The sequence below is a fragment of the Glycine max genome, chromosome 8 (assembly GCF_000004515.6).
Source record: "Glycine max cultivar Williams 82 chromosome 8, Glycine_max_v4.0, whole genome shotgun sequence".
Taxonomy (NCBI): domain Eukaryota; kingdom Viridiplantae; phylum Streptophyta; class Magnoliopsida; order Fabales; family Fabaceae; genus Glycine; species Glycine max.
Window position 1 is genome coordinate 14,720,627 of NC_038244.2, and position 22,101 is coordinate 14,742,727.

The window sequence follows — 22,101 nt, forward strand, 5'->3', positions numbered from 1 at the left end:
ACAAAAATGTATATAATTTTTTACTTTCTCATCATTTATATAATATTTTTTCCTATTTATTTTTATTACATAATCATACTTCTCTTTTCTCTCTCTTCAATGTAATATTTGTTATACAATTATGATTTTATTCAAAATTTTCTGCTCAAATACACCAAAAATTCATTCAAAATCTGATTAAAGGTGTGTTTGTTTGTACTGAATTAAGAGAACAAAAAATAAGTGAAATAAAGAATAAAATAAGATGGAATGACACTTTTATATTCTACTCTAATTTTAAAAAAAAAATATCTCGGTTTATTTTTATTTCTTTTCATTTGACTCTATGGATCTGATCCTAAATTAGACCAACCTGAAAGCAGTTTAATCAGGTGTTAACTTCTATCCTACAAGTTCACCGAACACTGACGCATGTTAGTGGCAGCAGGGGAAGACGGTGTTGGCACGTGTCAAGCAAGAGCTAGAATCGTGTGTCTTTTTAACAGTAGTAGTAGTTGTATTAGGTACACAGAGGGTGACGTGGGAAAGAAACAAATGCTGCCTCTTTCATCTTTGGAACCTGGATTGCGCATAAATACCCTCTTCTCCCTTCATCTACTCCCTCACCAACACTCCTCGTTTCTCTAATTCTCCATTATTACATTTTACTATAAAATTACAGTACTAACTTAGCTAGCAAGCAGGCCAGTACCAGTTTTATTAATTTCCACCATATTGTAACGCTGCCATTGGTGGTTGGCCGTGGTAACGTACAGTGGTCATAGTTTAACAAATTAATAGTAATTAGAAAGATGAAGGATGTGTGCAATGTGGTGCAGGGATTGAAGCCTGTGCTGCTAATGGTAGTGGTGCAAATAGCATTTGCTGGGGTCAATGTCTTCTACAAGTTCGCGGTAAACGATGGCATGAGCTTGAGGGTCGTTGTTGCTTACCGCTTTGTATTCGCCACAGTTTTCATTGCTCCACTTGCTCTCATCGTTGAAAGGTTCATTCTTCAATAATTCATTAGCTAGCTTCTCAGTTTTCACAACATTCATCTTTATTAATTTGTTTATATATATATATATATCAACTAGGCACTGCTATATGTTTTAAATATTAGTTGATGGAATTATTAAGCCCACTTTGTGCATGCTTTTTCATTACTGCTTTAAAAAAGTGATCTAAGAAGCAATAATGAAGACAAATACCAAACTAATTTTGTCGTTGATATGCATGATTGGCAGGAAGAAGAGGACAAAGATGACTTGGACGGTACTGTTTCAGTCATTTCTTTGCGGCTTATTTGGGTATGTATGTATGTAAGTCTTTTAATTTTAATTTATTGACCTGCTCCTTCATCATCGTTTCCTTGACGATGTTCTTCTTTCGGCTTTAGTTTTAATTCAAACTTAATTTGCAGCGAAAACAAAAGTCGATTTCAATTTTGTATAAAGATGGAGGGTGAATTATATGGGGAGACCAATTCTTCTGTACAACAACACATGCATATATATAGACCTCTTAATTAAGCATGCGTGACTCTTTCTGCACCATCAGTTTGTGTTTGTAGCTATATTTACGCCATCTCCTTCTAGTCTAGAGTTTCAATATCAAACCATATTTTGCTTCTGCATGTGTCTCCCATGACGCGGCAACTTTTCAGGAACTTTCTATGAATAAAACACCAATTTTTATTTTATGAAATAAATCAACATATTACTCTCTTTTTTTGGGTTCTTCTTAGATATCAGAGCAGCCCAGATGCGTGTGTGTGTAATTTTTAATAATTGAAAGATAACTATATTTTCATGTTCAAATTCATGGTCACCTTTTTTGTATACTTGTTAGTTTTTCGAATTAGAAGTTTTTGATAAAATAATTGTTGAAATAGTTAAAAATAAAGTATATATTTACATTGTTTCTTTAAATTCTACATTTATTTTATAAATCAAAATATAATTTTACATAATTATAGTTTTAATTTTTATTAATTTTCAATTATTACTAACATATTTAAAAATTGAATATTGAACATTTTATTACAAATTAATATTAATATGAAGTATATCAAAATAGATAAGAAACTTATTAAAATAGTTAATAAAGTAACACAAAAATGATTAAGTATAAGAAAATATATTTTAAAATAATAATAGAAATGAAAGAAAAATTAGTTATAAATTAGTAAATAAGAATGCTTATTAATTAAAAATCTTAGTTTATATAACTAAAGTAATTTATGTTAAGCAAAAATTCTAACTGCCTTAACATATTTTTTCCTTGTCTTTAATATATAGGGATTGATTTTTTTCCGCATTACTTGTCTTGAAGGAATAGATCAATTCATGGAGATATGTTATTTGTAATTGACTATATTATTTCACTTAAAGTGACGAGGTGCTAGCCTATGATTTAATATGCAGGGGATCATTAGCTCAAAATTTCTACTTACAAGCCCTGGCTTTAACTTCTGCAACGTTTGCATCCGCAATGTCGAACCTTATACCAGGCATAACCTTTATCTTGGCCGTTTGCTTCGGGTAAGTATATATATATATAGACTCAAATATTATTATTTATCGAATAATTCTCTGTCAAAATTTGTATGTTTTGCTAAATGGAATATATATTGTGTTATTGAATTGTTATCAGTATGGAAAGATTAAATTTGAGAACAGCAGCAGGAAAGGCCAAAATAGTGGGTACATTAATTGGAATTGGTGGGGCAATGGTACTTACTTTCGTTAAAGGTGTGCATATCGAATTCGGGTCCTTTCATTTGAACCTTTTGCATCCCCAAAACGGTACGCACGCACATTCAGCTACCGGTGCTCATACCCTCTTGGGTTCTCTGTGCGCCCTGGCTAGTGGCATCAGCTATGCATTGTGGCTCATCATTCAGGTCCATTTTCATTTTGCAAATAAACCCTTTTCTTGTTTACTTCTCATTTTTTTTTATGTGCTTCACTTATACAACCATCTAAGGGCGAGTCCTGACTCATCAGTAAAATTGTGTCTTGATGACCATTTGGTCATGGGTGGATTCGAATCCAGAAAAAGTCTCTTTATATATGTAAAGATAAGACTGCATTCAATGTCTCTTTTCCATACCCTCGTATATTGAGGAGCCTCCGGACAATGATATAGCTAGTTTTTACTTTTTACTTATACAACTGTCTCACGAGTCACAACTCTGTCAAAGGATGTTGGGCAAATATTTTGCAAATAATTAATCAATATTAGCATTATTTAACTTTGTTTTTAATTTATTTTGTATAATTTTTGTGCAGGCCAAGATGAGTGAAAGTTACCCTAGACCTTACTCAAGCACGGCGTTGATGTCACTTTGGGGGTCACTGCTGTCCATTGTGTTAGCACTTTGCGTTGAGAGGGACTGGAGTCAGTGGAGGTTGGGTTGGAATATTAGGCTTTTGACTGCAGCATATACGGTATGATATTTGCTTAATAATAATAATAATAATAATAAGTGTATATAATATTGAATTATATAAGTTGCATTGGCTTTGAGCTATAATCATGAATTTAGTAAGTTTATATAATGCTATATATTATTTTAGGATTTTTTTATAATTATATTTTACATATCAAAATAAAGATAAAAAGCATGTGCACATTGAAATGTACGTGTGATTGTTTTTTTTTTAATTTTATTATCTAAAAGAATAATGTAAAAATGGTGTGTAATGAAAATATTTTAGAAATTATCATTATTGGTGTAGGGTATTGTGGTTTCTGGGGTGATGGTGGTTGTGATTTCATGGTGTGTCCACATGAGAGGCCCATTGTTTGCCTCTGTTTTCAGCCCCCTGATGCTCGTGACGGTGGCCTTGGCTGGTTCTACGATTTTGAACGAGAAGCTACACCTTGGTTGGTATGTGCATGCCTTGTTATTTTCAGAATTGCAATCATTGTAATTTGGTTTACACAGTGCATTAGAACTTAATTTATCACCCACAAAGGGAAATTAACAAGTGCTTAGGCCGGCAATTAATTAGTAGTTACGAACGGTTGATAATTATTCATTCAACTAATGCCCCTAGTCTTAAGAAAGTGACAACTTAATACTGCGTACATAAATATCTCTTATCTAAAATAATGCATGTGCACTATTAACCTTCAATTGAAGATGTGGGGACCTGATTAGTGATTAGCATTCATGTTTATCATTAAGGGATATATATGATTAAGTATATAGTATTGTTTCGAATTTTCATGTTTAGAAATTAATTTATATCCATGATCAATGACCGTTTGTATAAATGAGTTTGTTTTGGTAAATTTCAGCGTAATTGGAGCAGTGCTGATTGTGTGTGGTTTATATGTGGTATTATGGGGTAAAAGTAAAGAGATGAAGAAGAAGAATCAATTAGTGCCAGCACAAAGCCCCCATGACAATGAATCTAATACGGTCGTCGAAATTGTGGTGAGGTCTGCACAAGAAGATAAAAGCAACCAAAACAAAACCCATGAAATTGTTGCAAAAGTAGTTAGGGATAATGACGATTCATGAGCAGATGGTCACGAAGGGCATTGTTCAAATGAACACAATCAGGGAAACAACGGAGAACAAGAAAATTATAATATTAATGCTTCACATAAGTTTTTAACATATGATATTAAATTCTACGACTAGATAGATTAGATCCAACAAAGGAAATCTTGCCATCCTTTTCAAATCGAACCAATGTGCTAAGCATTTTTGGTAGTGTTGGAAAATGGAAAGCACTTTCTAATTAGTAAGTTAAAATATCTTTATAGATTCTTATATATTCACACTTTGGCTTTTCGTAAATGATTCATTACTAATCTGACAATTAATTTAAAATTTGTGTTTGTTGATATCATTACTAATATGACAATTAAATACAATTACGATTAGATATTAGTAATTAAGATTTCAGCTCTAAATCTACAATGTATTTACTCAATTAAGAAAATAAGGGTATTTTAATAAAACTAACAATGGATGATCGTAGTTAATTACTTTAATTTTTGTGATGTGTTTTTCTCACAAAAAAATATAATATAATTAATATTATTAAAATCAATTTTAAATATTTGAATAACTTTTTTAATAATATTATTTTTTAAAATATATTTATTTTCTTCTTTGTAATTTTGTATTTTTACCAAATTTTTTAGTAACTAAATATTTTAGTTAAAACTGAATTTTTTTTAGTGAATAAATATTTTAGTTGAAATTAATTAATTAATTAATTTAAAGGTTAAAAAATATTTTAAATAAATTGTAGAGGATAAAAAAAATATTATAGCTAACAAGTTAAAAGGTAAGTGAAATAACTTATAAAAAAAACGTTAAAAAATACCGAAATAAATTTGGATTGAAAAGTTTATTTTGATCAAACCAACTCCTAAACTATTAGAATAACTTGTCAAAAACATAACTTTAAATATGCTATGTACACAAACGACAAAAAAGAAATGAATAAAATAAACAAGTAATATAATGTATTAGGAGAACACCAGTTTGCGTTATTTTAAGCAAGACCTTGTTAATTTTGACAAATGGTGGGATAGATTTTTTGTTTTTCTGACAAGGAGGGCCTGAAGGCCCAAGACAAACAGCAAACTAAAGCAAGACACTGCGTCGCATGGACATGCAATCACCATTCACGCAGAATCTGAGAATCAGCAAAGAGCCAATTGCTTCTGCAACCCATTGAAAACTCGAATATAGACAAAGATATCTTTTGTTCTTTTTTTTTTTCAGATCCAGATATCTTTTCGGATTAGAAAATTTGGAATACGAAAAATTCACACTTATGATTGTCCATTCTAAAATTATGCATACATAATTCTGAAATGGACAATCCGAAAAACATGTTTTCCAAAGTACTCATTCCAAAATTATGTATGCATAATTCTGAAATGTGCAATCCAGAATTATGCATGCAATCCAGAAATCATAATTATAATTAGGGAATGGGTAATCTAGAAGTGTGAATTTTTTTTCTGTTTAAGATTCTCTAATCTGGAATTATAACAAGATTCGAAAAAAATATCTTGGAACTTACCTCTTCGATGCATAGCAACGAACATCATTGAACAGTGACCCGTGGAGGTCAACTATGTTGTCAAAGGCTTTTATAGGCAGGAAAAGGGAGAAACTGTGGTGACGACAGAGGAAAAAAGAGCAACAATGGTGACAGTTTCAGACAGAGGTTCCACGGAAGGTAGTTTCAGGATATTTGAAATAAGGAGGTGCGGGTAACAAAAGGTGGAGTAGAGGAAGCAATGGCCCAACTGGTGTGGGGAACCAAATGGGTCCCGTAGATAAGACCATGCACCAGTCCCATATTAACTAACTGCAAGTCTGCAACTCTCTATATAGGTGCATAATTCCATTGCCAAGTTCCAGGGACAACGTTTGAAACGACAATGCTAAATTATGGGGTTAGATAACAACGGATTCGTTTTTCTATCTCTTCCGAGAAGACTTCTCTATCTTCCTTTTAAGGGGATGGGATACAAAACACCTCTCATGCGCTTGTGAATCTCTCTAAGACCTCATACAGAGGAGTGTTAGGGTACAGATACATAAATTCTTTCTTAGTCAGAACACGAAATCGTTTACATTAATATTATGACAAAAAAAATACCATTAGTTATCACAAAATACCTAATATCATGACAAAAAAAATAAAATACTTTTATTTTTACAAATTACAATTATCTTTTATATATTTTTATATTTTTAAAATATTTTATGAATTTTTTATTGTGGATACTATAAAAAATTAGAAGGATAAAAAAGTAAAATTGATATTAATTTATTCTCTCTTTTTTATTTCTTATATTTTCTCACATTCATTTTAAAATAATTCATACTATTGGACAATATTTATATTTTTATGGGGGCAAGTTTTTTTTATTATATGAGTGGAGATCAATTAAAACAATCTCGTGGGAGCAATTTCCCCCACACCTATAACCTGGATCCCCCCAATGGGATATATATATATATATATATATATATATATATATATATATATATATATATATATATATATATATATATATATATATATATATAACTATTTTTTATTTTCATATTGTTAGATCATTTTATTCATATTTTTAACAATATTAAAGTAATAAAAATAATTAATTTTTTCAATTATCCAGATTAAAATTGACCCATTAACCAAAATTAAATAGCCATCCATCGATCATTTTCTATTTTCATTAGATAATTTTACCTTTAAATTATTTCTTAAATTTTAAATTTTAATTTTTTTTAACTTACATTAATTTCTCACTACTTTTATATTATTAATTTTTTTATTTTATATTTTTTTATTAACGGCATTTAACTTTTTTTTATATTATTTAAAAAAATTAAAGAGGCATGAAGTGCCTCTCTTTTCCTAGTTATATATAGAGAGACACACACGTGAGTGTGATTTACAGATATTCTTTAGTTGTGCTAACATTAGTTCAATTGAAATGACTTTTTCAAATTAATTAAACTTGTTCAAAGAAACTTGTGTGCATAAGAAAAAAGTTGGAGAACATTATCTCTACTTTTCTTACTAGTTTTTATTCTTTACACAATATATAGTTATTTATTTTCATGTCGATGTCAATCATGCATATAATTTGTTCCTAAATTATATTTTGATTATATTTAATATCCGAATATCCAAACCAAAAGAATTAGGAAAAAAATGTGCACATTAACTCGTGCTAACTTCTGACACATTAAAAAAACTACGTGGTAACTTCTGGTCAATTCAATATCGGATGAATTGTTGAGTTTTTTTTTTTTTGTCATATGAATACCCAATTTTATCTAATTATTTTATTTTATTATCATTAAAAGATCAATTTCATGAATCTCATAAAAAATGAATGAAGAAAAAAAAGGATGAAAACTAAAAAAGAAAAGAAATAATAAAAATGAATGAAAAAAAAAATGGCAGCCCAAATTAAAATTTGCCGATCAAAATTTTCACAACCAAGAACCAAGAAAACCCGCCATTTATAACCGAACCTCTGCCAAACATGACATTTGAGCTCAAGCCTCCATGTCCCTTAGTTTGTTTTTTGTAATCTCCACTTTCAATCATGTCTTATCAAGACACGACTTGCACCCGTTTTTTATGTCAAGCGACACATCCAAGTCGTTCTCCTTTACGTGTTGAAGATTTGAAGCGTATCCAAGTAATCCACTGCCACTGCAAAGGAACACACACATGACACAACCTAGATGCCCTAGGCTTAAAAGTTAAAAGCTGATGGTTACAACTTACAACAGTGGAATGTGGTTGAGCTTGAAAGGAAAGGAAATTAAAAGGTGAAACTGCAAAGCACAAAAGTGTAAAGAAGGAAGACACAACGTGGATTGGGGATTTGCCACTATTGGTTTTCTTTTCCCACAAAGGTCAAGGCCCATTCTAAAAAGCGTTTAAAAAAAAAAAAGACGCACACACAACAAAAGAAAGGAAATGGTTCGATTCTTTTCAAGGGTTAAGAGGAGTCATGCAAAGTCCAGGAAATAAGGAGAAGGAATGTAGCAAACAAGAGGAGTAGTGGATTTTCCTTTTCCATTGAATATTTTATTATTTAAAGAAACAAAAAAACAGAAGGCATTTCAGGGAAAAGAGAGGAAGGGGGGGGGGGGGGGGGGGAGACTTCTTTTTGTGTATTTTGAGGATACTACCATGCCACTCGGATATAGAAAGCTTTCTAATTTTTAATTTGTTTGTTTCACCCATACTCTATCATGAAACTTGATTAGTTAAAATTAAAGAACAATGTATGTGTTATTGCTAGCTAGTCATGCCTATAATGTTCCATGTGTAGTTTCACTTTATTTTCATAGTTTGAAATAACAGAGAACTAACTTATCATTGGTGTTTGATCTAGTCCTTTTCTTCAGTTTGTTTCTGCCAGCATCAACATGATTGAAAAAATGCCTAAACCAATTAACAGTGAATTACTAATAATTTAGTCTCTCAAATTGCATTTCATTGTCAAATTAGTCCACACAAAACTATAAAAAAAATAAAAATCTTGAAATGTTTTAGAGTGTCATTTAAGTCGTCTCTAAAATTAAATACTTTTTATTTTCATTTTGATCCGTAATTCAAAGATTTAAATGATAATAACATATGATTAGGGACTAAAATGAAGAAAAGTGATATTAATTTTAAGAACTTAAATGAAACTTTAAAAAATAGTAATTTGTTTGAGTTTTTCTTAGTTTCAAAGATTAATGTGACAAGATATAATATTAGGAACTAAATTTATCATTTATTCACTAACTAAGTTGTTAATCTTTGTAGATGCTCACATTTTTACTATCATAGCCATTTGGTTATGAACGCTATATATGTATTTGATCTAGTGGTAAGAAGTTAGGATAATTTGCATTATTTTTTAGGTTTGAACTTTATTATTGCCATTGTACAAACAAAAAAAATTGTGAACAATTTGTTTTAATGTTTAAATTATTGTTTGAGTTAAATTCCAAATATTTTGTTCTGTGAGTGTTTGAAAATGTTGTGGACCACGTTGAAAAAATTGTGGTAGCCCTAAAAGTTATTTATTAGTGTGGTGGAAAATTATGGTGGGATAACATGGTTTTTAAAATTTAACTACCAATCCAAACACAGTTTGTTTGTCAATTTTCCTATTTTCAATTTTTATTTATCAATTTGTTGCAAATCTAGCTAGTTATAATAATTGGGGAAATGCTTTTTTAATTCTAGCGAGTCAAAGACTTCTGCTCGACCAGTTTGATTATATTTCTCTCTCTAATATCAGAAACTTATGGTGCTGAACATTTAGTGATAAATGATGCATAGCTATAGCATGTTAATTACACATACTAACGAAAGTGTGCATAGACTGCAGGAATCGAAAGTTAGTAACATACTAACGTAAGAACCTCAACTTCACACAAAAATGCGATGGTAAAAAGGGGGTAGTACGTACACTTTGAATGGGACCCGAATACCCTTTCTGCCCTTTTTGATCTTTTTTTGGTTTCACCTTTCTTCCACGGCTCTTCAAAGTTCAAACCCATCATCAACTGTGACGCATGCATGGATGATTGGAGTACGATATATAGCTTAACTAGCTTTTAGAATTTTAGAATCATGCATGCCAATTATTTACCAGATTAAGTAGGATAAAAAGGTAAAAGAAATTAATGTACGTGAAGCGACTGAAAGGAAAAATAAGCTAGGGAATTATGGAGGTGGGGGTTGCAGCACTAAGTTTTCCGCTCGGGTACATATATATATATATATATATATATGCATGAAGCCAAGTGGCTTTGTCATTCATTTCCACCATAAGGTTTAGGTGGCAATTGATATCACTAAACTCTTCACCAAAGAGTTATTGCTTGTAATGGAACAGGCCAAATTTGCTTTTGTGGCTGTAGTTGCTCGTGCATCAGGAATTGATAGAAAATTAGGTCCATTTAAATAGGGCTCCTTTGTGGTGAGTGGATGCTGACCGAAAGAGGAAAGGTACATATGAATGAATCGAAGGACCAGCATTGATATATTATATTAAAAGAAGGCTGCCCGTTATATAGACTAGTTATATTTTTTAGATGTATACACTAGTTACTTTATAAAGATAGAATTGGAAAAAAATTAATTGTTCAGTTTTATTGCAAAATAAAAAAATTAATAATTTTTTAAAAGGTCTTTTAAAAAGGAAAATGATGAACCGATTTAATTCAAAATTAGTTTGAGATCAAATTTAATATATAATTAATTCGTTGAACTTAGTTTATAAAACTAATGAGCTAAAAATTGTGTTTTTTAAATAAACACAATTTTTAAATAATATGCATTCTATTATTGAATAGTGTACACTTATTAAATACTACTATATATATTATTGATTTCATATAACTTTTAATTACTCTAATATTAATATATATATATATATATATATATAATTTTAAATCAAATCAGGTTATTAATTTTAGTGAAGTTACATTGCTTGCAAACATTAATTGAGTTGAATTTAAATTTTAAAAAAGAGTTTATATCAAACTCAGAATCAAATTAGATTAAATTTACGATATAAAATTGGTTGGAAGATTAAAAAAAATACAAAGATAGCAAGTTCCCTTTTATTAAAAAAATAATAATTAATATTTACCTATAAAAAATTTGAATTGAAATTCTGTTGGAATTCATTTCCAGTTTTGTATATTAAACGTATGATTAAGAGTCACACAGCTTTTCCCATCTTAATTAGTTCTTTACCTAGAATTTACAAATATGTATTTCCTATTGGTATTTACAACCACCATCCACTAACATGCTTGTATCACAATCAACGCCACTCCAATTGGAAGCACGTTAAAAAGTTTTTCCTCTCTTTAGTTTATTGAGAAACAAAATAATGGAATTCTGAGACCCCCACTAACCTCTGCCTTTTTGTGCTGCTTTACATGTCGATCCTTACATTTTGTGTGTACAGTATATTGTGATTTAACCAAGTACTCTATATAAGATCCAAATTGGCATTTGCTTCTCCTTTTAGATTCTGCGGTAGATTAAGTTGAGACTTGAGAGTCACAACCTCTGATTATTGTCCAAAAAACACGCTGAAAAAAGTATTTAAAAATTATCTGAATGTTAGAAACAACTATACGAATTCCCTTTCCGAGAACATTCATCCCATGTTCTTAACCTTGGAAGATTTTTAATGTTTTATCTAACTAAGAAGATATAAGAACCTAAATCTATTGGCTTAGTGAGTAAGAATTGTACGCGAGTATTGAATTAGGCACAACTCGTGCTCTTTTATCAATGTTTTTTTTTTTTGCTTCTAAAAATAATCAAAATCTATTGGGATCTGGCAGATCACCTGGAACTAGTTACATTAATTTCCCAGCCACACAAACCCACTCGGAATTAAATAAAATATTTTACCTGACACGCACTTGACGTACACACGCGTATGTATCAAATACTAATTTAATTAGTTTGATATTCTATTCGATAATTCGCATCGAATGGAAGAATAAATTCAGTCTATATATGGTTTAATTTTTTTTTAAAAGGTTTTATATTACTTATCAAAATAATAACCATTCATTCAAATTGTTTGAACTGGACTAATATAATTTCATGGTGAATTGCAGGTACAAACAACAAATCGTATCAAAATATTCTCATTTGATGTTTGAGATAGACCACGAATAGAGATGAGGTACTGAGAGAGACCTCTCAATAATTCATTATGAGATTCATGCAGTTGCAGTTGACTTGCACTGTAGAAACCTGAAGTTGACCGCACAAGGTCCTTTGTCCACTTGTTAGTGAAATTTTCTTGTTCAAATGATCTTGTGTGCTTCATCCTTAGCTTTTTTTCTTAGTAATATCTTTTGTTTGCTTCTTAAAATAACTTTTTCAAATGATTTATTGTACATTATAATATTATAAAAATATTTATTATTTTTCAACTTTATCGTCTTTCTTTAAATTAGTGTCTAATAATTATTCTTTTAAGAAATAAAGTATTAATAATATTTCTAATGTAAGAGTAATTTAGTCTTATTATCATTTAAAAAAATTCTCAATTTTTTTAAAGAGAACAGTAATAGGACGGAGGAAATCCTATACTTTAGAATGACAATTAGCAAAATCTCTCATTTTCTCGATCTAGATAGGTATTAATATTATGTGTTTCACCGTTTTGCTTGGCTTTCAATTTTACTCGTTACGAGGTTCTGCATAGGCAACTGCTGGAAATAACCATACAAGCTGTACGTCTTTAGGTCAAAGATCATAGTCAAGCAGTTTAATTAAATTATAAGTTTCTGTTTTAAAATAGTATTATATGCCAAGTCTTTTTAGAAAGGTAAGTGTTAAACCTTAGGATTTTTTTTTATAAACAATTAATATTTTATCCTTTAAATTATCAATCAACCTAATAGATTAAGTGCAAAGGATAACTTTCAATGAGTTGGAATTTCAAATTAAGTTCATCTGGTTATAAGAGGAAGAATTCTGGTACAATTTTTTTAACATGGATCTTGCTTCTTCTTTTTTATTAGCTTTTTAATTAGTGAGAAAAATTTGAATCTATATTTGAGCACTAAATTGAACCGGACTCATCGGTATAACATAAAACCACTCAAACAAATAAAAAAAAACTAATGTTTGGTTTGATTTTTGAATTTTATTTTTATTTTGGATTAATTTGAATTTAAATACCTCTATTTTCTTTTGTATTTTTATATCACTTTATTTGAATAATTTTTATTTAAAGTGTTCTTTTATTTATGACTAATAAAATAGAAAAGAATGTTCTAGTCTTCTAGCCAGATAGAAAGATATTTAAAATTGTAAAATCTTGGAGTGATGATACTGTGATAATAAATTGATTTTATCTTATACTTCTACACAAATAAAAAATTAAAAAGACAATTTTCTTTTAAAGATATTAAGAATTATGATATTTGAACACTTAAATGTTGTTTTAATATTTCTCATCTTTTATCAAACCACATCAATAATTATATCAATCACTTATTTTATTTTTTAAGTGTATGGGTATCCAAATACTTTTTCCCCCCCTTAAATATCCATAAAGAAAACAGAAGAAATATTATTATCATTTGTCTCTCTCGCACACCAAACAAAAACCAAAGTGGCAAACAATTGAGCACCGCCTCTTTTCTGCTTTGAAATCTACACTGCCAATCAAATATATAATACTCCTTTCCTCACCTCAGTGATTGCAAGTGCCTTACACAACCTAAATTAATTAACGCATCTCTCTTTTCTTTAATTTCTTTCTCTTGTCATCTAAGTTATCAATTTAACCTATTTTTGCAGCAGTTTGTGACGCCGCCGTCTGTTGTGGCGGTGATACAGTATAATTATTAAGAGACAGGGTGAGAACAACGATGGATATGTGTAACGTAGTGCATGCGTTAAAGCCCATTCTGCTAATGGTGCTGGTGCAGGTTGCAAATGCTTGGGTCAATGTTCTCTACAAGCTCGCGCTTAACGATGGCATGAACTTGAGTATCATTGTTGCTTACCGTTATGTTTTTGCAACTGCTTTCATTGCTCCACTTGCTTTCATTGTTGAAAGGTTCTTCTTTGCATTATCATTATTATTATTATTATTATTATTATTAGCCTTCTGGTCTTGGCTTGGTTTTACTTTATGGTTATTCCAATGTTAAATATTTATTAAATTAGATTAATCAGTTGTCAAATTAAAATTTCAATGTAACGGCTGATAAAATTTTAAGTTTTCTTTAGATTGATAGAATCCTTGTAGATTCAACATGTTTAATTCCTTAATTTAACTTGTTCATCTTTTGTATATAATACTACCATTTTTTTAATATCAATAAAGCAACTTTTACTTCATTATTACTTTTTTTTGTGAAAAATGAGAATCATACATATGGAGAATGATAGAAACAGAAAGCATATATGATTACTTTTTTCAGTCAAATAGAGATTTTCGAGAATGATTGTTTTGCTTTTACTTGTAGTTTAAAAGATTTAGAAGTCTTGGTGGATACTGCTATTTGAGCAGACAAATTTAGTCATCCCACTAAAGACGCATATATACATCGGAGTTGAGAAGTTTATTTGTATGACATGTCCTTTCATTTTCATGACTGTTTGAGATAAATTAAGAAGCAATAGCAATAGTAGTTAAATTGTACCTACTCGAAGTCTAGCTCAAAGAAATTAAGAAGATGCTTAAATGTCAAACATCATAGGAAAAAAAAGAAGAGATTTGGGATGAAGATAAATATCAATAAATAGATGTGGTGTTTGTTGACAATGATTTGCAGGAAAACGAGGACAAAGATGACTTGGACGATACTGTTTCAGGCATTTCTGTGCGGCTTAATTGGGTAAGTAATGTGTTCTTTATTGATATGCTTCCCCATTATCGTTTACTGCTCTTCTTTACTGTTCAATTTGGCTGCAAACGAGTCCACGTAGACTCGTAACCATGCGTACGTATGTAACTCTTTAGGACTTTCAATCAATTGGTTTTTCATTTCCCTTAACATAAAATTTTCGGAAAGGAATTGGCCATGTTATGGAGCAGACATATTTGGCTAGGGTACATGCATGCCCGAGTTTAAATAATACAACACCTATTTGTGAGAGAAATTATTGCATACTCCATTTTCCATTTCTAAAGTCCACGTAGCATAAACTTTAGTGTCTATTTTTTTTTCTTTCTATTTTATGGTAACTATTTTTGTATTTTATGAATACCTAATTATCATGAATCTACCCACACTTTCGTTAACAAAAAAATTGTTATTTTATATCTCATATAAAGATAAAGTTATTAATCGGCTTCAACTAGCGAAATTGGAAAACAATATCGTAGTAGCTGTGAGCCTTACATATATAGCAATAAAGACAACTATATTTGACTACAACAAAAAAAGTGTTAATTAAAGCTTTTAAAATTTTTAATACGTAGAAATCGAAAACAGTATAAAAAAATTTACAATAATTCATATATTTTATTCAATCAATTAAACTAATTCCTTTAACTTAATAATTAAGATTAGATTTCCGAATGACTTTAATTATAACTCTATAAGGCAGAAATTATAATATTAGTTCTAATTCTGAATTATAAAATAATTTGTATCTATGCCTCTAGTTTCTAATTTTGTGTTAATTAAGTTTCATGTGAAATTAATGTTATATTTATTTTGATTATAAAAAATATTGAAAATAATGTGAGTATGGGATATGTAAGACAGTACCGTATCATCTCTTTTATTAAAACATTCAGAAAATAAAAATCTCTTTTATTCAAATTCACATTTATTAAGCGGGTAATTATTCTCTCATTACAGTAATTTTTGCGAGAATCTATTAAGTTTAGGTCTAATTATAATCCCAAATTACAGTATCATTTTTAATATTCAGATGTGGGCTATGAATTAATTGTTCCACTTTTAACCATGATTTACGAGACATATCTAGAGTTTCAAAGCTAGATCTCTTGGCCCTTCTTTTCATTGACCAGACGACAACTTTAACGCTGTTCATATATTGAGAGCAAAATATTGAATGATCGGTAAACGTGTGATGCCATAGGATTTGGTAGCTTTAAACTGAAGGCAGCTCAGAAGAGGGGAAAATTAAACCAGGAATAAATAAAGGCTAAAATTATTATAGAATATATGTTGTGCCTCCTGAACTTCTAACGTCATTGTAGCTTCATTCATCTTCATCTTCATGCTCAAGGCTGGAGTACCGTATAGTGTATAGTATAACTTTCAAATTTTGGACTGACTTCCTATGACCAAATTGTTGCCGATTTACTAGACTAAACTTGTACAGATCTAATTCCAATTTGACTGAATTTACCTTCATTAAGATATGTTGATGATCACAGCTGAGATGTGAAGATAATAATTAATAGATTGGAACGATATGTTAATGATTACTTCACTCCTAAGATTTTAAAAAAAAAAAAGTTCCTAAAATGATTTAGTATTGCTTGATCGAGGTAGAGCTCTTGGTGTCCTGTTCTGTCTGATGTACTATATTTGTTTATCAAGTTGACAAATGAATATGAAGAGTACTTATGTTGATTTCATATATATGCAGTGGAGCATTGCCTCAAAACTTAAACATGGAAGCGATTGCTTTAACTTCAGTAACGTTTACAACAGCCATATCCAACCTCATTCCAGCCATCACTTTTATCATATCCCTCTCCTTCGGGTAATTAACATATAAAATTATCCATCAACATTTTTTTAGCTATTATTGCTAAATGCTAATTGTTATAACAATGTCTTTGATTTTATTTCGTTTAATCTCTTAAATTCAGATTGGAGAGATTAAATTTAAGAAGAGCAGGAGGGAAGGCGAAGATAATTGGAACAATAACTGGAATTAGTGGGGCAATGCTACTGACATTCATTAAAGGCCCAGAAGTTAAGATGCTGTCTTTCCATGTAAACCTTTTCAACCACCGAAACGGCCATGTCGTACATCCACACGCTACTTCTGGCCTTATGACCATATTTGGTGCTCTCGCTTCTGTCGCAAGCAACGTCTCTTATGCCATGTGGCTTATCATTCAGGTCAGGTTATTAATTTTGTCATGGCCGGTTTTAAAATGCCTTTGCAGCAAATCAGAAAAATTTTATATTGCAGATAATTACGGAAAAATATGATTGATGTAGATTGTAATTGCGTTGAGTAAATCAAAATATCTTAATGTTATGATCGTAATTACAATCGCAAACCCCTATTTAAAATCATGAATTTTGTGTTGTAGCCAGCTACTGTCGTTTAGAGAATTATATTATAGTATTTCATTAATTTCGAATTATTGATGTAGCGCAGGCAAAGATGAGTGAAAGATACCCGTGTCCTTATTCGAGCACAGCGTTGATGTCCCTAATGGGGGCAGTGTTATCCATTTCGTTTGCTTTTTGTGTTGAAAGGGATTTGAGTCAGTGGAGGTTGGGTTGGAATATCAGACTATTGACTGTGGCTTATGCGGTATGGTACCCCATTCTTTGTCTATTCACTTTTTTTTAATTTTTCTTTGGACATTCTAGATGTACATAATAGCACATTTTCTTAGTTGATGGGAACATGGGAACCCACAGATCAATCGTGTCTGGTGTTCTTTGCATTGACTTTCATGATCTGTCATTGAATATCTATGACTATAATTGACCAATTGAGACCTCATACTAAGGTTACATCGATATTAATTATATATAAGTGACTAAAGAAAAATAATATGTGAATTATTGATGTAGGGTATAGTGGTTTCTGGAGTGATGGTAGCCGTGATTTCGTGGTGTGTACGCACGAGAGGTCCACTGTTTGTCTCCATTTTTAGCCCTCTAATGCTTGTGGTTGTGGCCTTTGCTGGATCCACTATTTTGGACGAGAAACTATACCTTGGAAGGTATATATATATATATATATATATCTATCTTAATTATAATTGTCGTTGTCCTTTGCTTCATCTTTAAAAAATGTAATAAAACACATTGGTCAGTTTGATTGGTTAAGTACTAGATAAATATTTTTATTTTATGTTTAATTTAAAAAAGATTAAACAGATGAGAATAAAGTAAAATCTCTATTTTTTGTTATTTAAAAAATCATGAAATATTTTTTATCTCACGTATAACATATTATATTAAAAAGACACAATCTTTATTCTGTATTATTTTCATGTCTTATTCAGTATCATATTTTTTTAACAATTCAAACAAACCCATAAAATCTAATTTTTCACTACAAACTGAATTTTATATAAATTTATTTTACAATATGAAACATAATTTGTTAGAATATTAATTTTATTAGTAAAGATAACTGAATTCACATCTTTTTTTCTCTTTCTTTTTTATCCATTTTATATTTTCATTTTTCGCTCTAACTTATGAGTTGCTCTAACATTCTCTGTTAAAAAAAAAAAACAATGTAACTATTTTCTCCTATCTATGTTTTTTACTGTTTAGATAGAATGGTTGGATTATGGTAGTAAAATATAGTTTAGATATATCATCAATAATTGATGCAATGGGAAAACTTTATGACATACATGCATGTAAATCTCGCCAAAGCCTTTTCCTTTTCAAGTTATTTATAACGGGTGGTGTCAAGTATATATCATAATTCTTTTTGTGGTCAAAATTTGTAGTCACATACTGTTTATGATTTGTTTTGATTATAATTATTTACTTCTTTTAATTTTAGCATCATTGGATCAATGTTGATTATTTGCGGATTATACGTGGTTCTTTGGGGTAAGAGCAAAGAGATGAAGAAGAATCAATCTGGTCAGTCAGAAAGCACCCATAAATCTGACACAATTGAAATAATGGTCAAACCTCGTGTAGAAGATAAAAGCAACAATAAGAGCAATACCCTCATTAACTCTGTAAATGTGACGGGGGATAATAAAGATTCATGGAAAAATGGACGTGAAAGCAATGTATCACATATACACTGCTGCAAGGTGCAAGAAGAAGTAACATCTCAGAATGTCTCACGTACCTAAACACTTCATACATGTAAGACACTTATTGTACAATGTAGATAGCTTGCCATCCTTTTCCAATCGCCCCAACATGCTGTGGGCTTTTTTTTGTATTGTTGGAGAAGGAAAGGCAAGGCTAGATTGACTTCTATCTTTTGTCTTGGTCCGTCCCGTATGTTGTAATTGGTTTCTTAAACCCAAATTGCAAAAAACAAAGCTTGTATTCAACCAACTTCAACTTAAACATGAGTTTACTGGTAACGCCATTTTTATTTTTCTTTTTTTCTATCACATGGTCTCATGTACCATAGGGTTTGAGGGTTTTCTCTATCTCTTTTTTTATCACTGTTGTTTCATTATTTCTTCCTTTTGAGAATATCACATGAAGCCTCCATACAAGGCTAAACACTTTTTACATCAATTCATTGATTTAAGCTTCTTTTGTTTATATATAGATTTTGAGGTTTGTTTTTAAATTGTGTTTTCAATTTATGCTTTGGGGTATTGTTATTTGATGTAAATTTGGATTTGCATTCTAAATGATTTTTTTTCTTAAAAGACAAAGTCTAAATGAGTATGTTGAATCACAAAGTAAATATTAAGAAATTATCTAACAAATAAGTTTGTAAAGAGATTTCGTAAAGGGAGCTCTTAAACTTTTCCTGCTATGTTGCTCTTTTATAAATTCATTAGTCTTGTCTTTCTACTTGTTAGTGTGTAACTTTTGGTTAGTATTTGATTGTTTGTTGTACAAATCCACAACGGCTAGTTCTCTTGTGAATTGTGACTCACATGTACCATTTTTCCCAAATTCAATTTCAATAAAAAATTCCCAAACAATTCCAATTGTCATCCGGAGTCTAAGGTATCTCTTGCTCATGGTACCCTATAAGTAGCTCTTTCGCCAAACAATAAAAACTTCTGGTTGTTTTTGCAGGAAAAGTGCGCTACTAAAGAAATTTGAATTTAAGGGACCAAGTCAGTTTTGGAGTTTTACGTGGGAGTTTAAGGGTTTCGACGCTGCGAAGTTAGGAATACAAGGCTTGTTAGTGGATCTCAAAATGCCGACGACCAGATAAAATATGTAACACATAAAAGTCATGATGGCCCAAAAACTACAGTACCATGATGGTGGACCTAACCTTGGTGATGGGCCCATGAAAGGGAACACGAGAACGGTGTTATTGTGTTGTTGTTGGGAGCCTAAGTCTGAGGTGGGTATAGGAAATTTGGAGCTACGATGATAAAATTTCGAGGGACGTTGGACAACGAAATAAGGTGAGGTTGTTGGCTACCAATTTTGATGATGTTACACGGGAAGCTTTGGTGCTTTACCTTAATAAAAATCAATTCAATTTTTTTACAATATCAAGTTATCCATTAATAACAAATAATACAAGATAACTAAATATGCTTATTTTTTATACAATTATAATTAAGATTTGACAATCAAAATACCACTAGAAATATTATTCCCAAAAATATAACATGGAAATATTATTCTTGAATATTTTAAAACAAATATGTTTGGTTATATTTTTATATTTTTTAGAATAATTTTTAAAATTTAAAATGATTTAAATAAAAAAGTTTCATGTATACAATAAATTCTCACATTTCAATGTGAATATCAATTTTTCATCCCTTTTCTCATGGGAATATAGATATTAAAAACATGATAAAAAAAAGTAAATTATAACATTTCCAAAAATTAATAATGCTTAGCAATATTTTTTCAAAACTTATAACAAATATGATAATATTATATTCTAATCTCTACATCCTTATGATAAGATTTTGTGAAATAAACACCTCAAAGGAGTTTGTACAAACAAATTAAACTATGTAACAAAGATCAAGTAAAAATAATAAGAAAAATATTTTTAACTAACACAACTCCCAGATTATTCCATTAAAATTATTTTTAGGGAATTCATCAATTAAACATCCTTTAAAAATTGAAACAAAAATTATTAAGTAAATGAATGAAACAATCAAAATTTAAGAACACATGTTTAAATTATTAGAAGTCAGTCGAATATTACATATCACATTCATTTGTGTTGATTTTAATATGATATTGTAATATTTTATGTGGAAAAATGACATTTTCTAATATTTTTAAAGACAATTGATATTTAAACTTAAAATTAAAATTAAAATAAAAAATATTTTCATTGCAATTGAATTTAAAATTATTAAAAGAATTATGTATTTTCATATAATAAATAATATAAATGAATTATCAAGTAATAATCTATTTTATTTAAAAAAATACATGTACATAAAAAATTAATTGAAAATCACACTAATCAATTGTCACAAATTTACATGAACTACATAAATTTATAATATGCTGATCTTTATTATTAGACAGTTTTAATTTCATTCCATTAATTATTTAAAATATTTTACATTAATTTAATAATAATAATATTGATAATAATAATAATAATAATAATAATAATATGTAGTATTATCTCTTGTGTATTAAGTACCATTCGTCTGTAATTAACTTTAATTTTTCATGTACTTATTAGAAGGGATTATATATTTATTTTTTCTCAAAAAAAATATATTTTATTTAAAATAATATTTAAAGTTATTCTATTTAAATCAGTTTAAAAATGGGTATATATATATATATATATATATATGTATGAAGGTAAAAAACTATTAAAAAAATTAAAATTAGATGCAAGTTTCTTAATTATTGTGAAAGATTTTTTTGTTGTTGGTTGGTTCAAGGTGGCATTAGAAAAAGTTAGATTTTGGGAATTCAAGTGCACACTATTTTCAAATTTAGAGTAGCAATTGATAAGTGTGAAAATAATTTGTAATTTTAAATTATAGAATATTATTTAAATTTTTTTAAAAAAGATATTGTTTTATTTTTACGATGTTGTTTAGAAATAAATATTATATATATATATATATATATATATATATATATATATATATATATATATATATATTTAAAATTATTATGCTTGATCTATATTGAGAGGTTTTAAGATAAAAAGAATTACTTCTGGAGAGGGAGTCAAGCCAATAAATAGAATGACCTGTAAAAAC

General features: G+C 29.5%; 2 protein-coding genes across 6 annotated transcripts; both read left to right on the forward strand.

The window, feature by feature from the left end:
• The first annotated feature begins 519 nt into the window (after positions 1 to 519).
• Positions 520 to 4,781, forward strand: LOC100787839 (WAT1-related protein At1g68170). Of its 2 annotated transcripts, XM_014779072.3 has the most exons (8): positions 520 to 744; positions 819 to 985; positions 1,227 to 1,289; positions 2,406 to 2,522; positions 2,635 to 2,884; positions 3,273 to 3,431; positions 3,723 to 3,874; positions 4,288 to 4,781. In XM_014779072.3, exons 2-8 carry the CDS (start codon positions 840 to 842, stop codon positions 4,511 to 4,513), a joined length of 1,113 nt encoding a protein of 370 aa, XP_014634558.1. In that variant the 5' UTR covers positions 520 to 744; positions 819 to 839; the 3' UTR covers positions 4,514 to 4,781. The 2 variants fall into 2 exon arrangements, with proteins under 2 accessions (XP_014634558.1, XP_006585457.1); XM_006585394.4 differs by having other exon boundaries at positions 521 to 985.
• Positions 4,782 to 13,602: 8,821 nt separating this feature from the next.
• LOC100788378 (WAT1-related protein At1g68170) lies at positions 13,603 to 20,392 on the forward strand. Of its 4 annotated transcripts, none has more exons than XM_014779073.3 (8): positions 13,603 to 13,743; positions 13,842 to 14,103; positions 14,825 to 14,887; positions 16,620 to 16,736; positions 16,846 to 17,101; positions 17,367 to 17,525; positions 17,792 to 17,943; positions 18,744 to 19,254. In XM_014779073.3, the coding sequence occupies exons 2-8, from the start codon at positions 13,913 to 13,915 to the stop codon at positions 19,045 to 19,047; spliced, it is 1,242 nt and encodes a 413-aa protein (XP_014634559.1). In that variant the 5' UTR covers positions 13,603 to 13,743; positions 13,842 to 13,912; the 3' UTR covers positions 19,048 to 19,254. The 4 variants fall into 4 exon arrangements, with proteins under 4 accessions (XP_014634559.1, XP_014634560.1, XP_040874193.1 ...); XM_014779074.2 differs by adding an exon at positions 19,964 to 20,392 and having other exon boundaries at positions 13,616 to 14,103; positions 18,744 to 19,060; XM_041018259.1 differs by having other exon boundaries at positions 13,616 to 13,743; positions 13,845 to 14,103.
• The last annotated feature ends 1,709 nt before the right edge of the window (positions 20,393 to 22,101 follow it).

Coding starts and splice junctions, on each gene's coding strand:
- LOC100788378 (XM_014779073.3), top strand. CDS start 13,913: ATGGATATGTGTAACGTAGTGCATGCGTTAAAGCCCATTCTGCTAATG. Junction 17,102..17,366: donor CCATGTGGCTTATCATTCAG/GTCAGGTTATTA, acceptor GATGTAGCGCAG/GCAAAGATGAGTGAAAGATA. Junction 17,526..17,791: donor TATTGACTGTGGCTTATGCG/GTATGGTACCCC, acceptor TTATTGATGTAG/GGTATAGTGGTTTCTGGAGT.
- LOC100787839 (XM_006585394.4), top strand. CDS start 792: ATGAAGGATGTGTGCAATGTGGTGCAGGGATTGAAGCCTGTGCTGCTA. Junction 986..1,226: donor CTTGCTCTCATCGTTGAAAG/GTTCATTCTTCA, acceptor CATGATTGGCAG/GAAGAAGAGGACAAAGATGA. Junction 3,432..3,722: donor TTTTGACTGCAGCATATACG/GTATGATATTTG, acceptor TTATTGGTGTAG/GGTATTGTGGTTTCTGGGGT.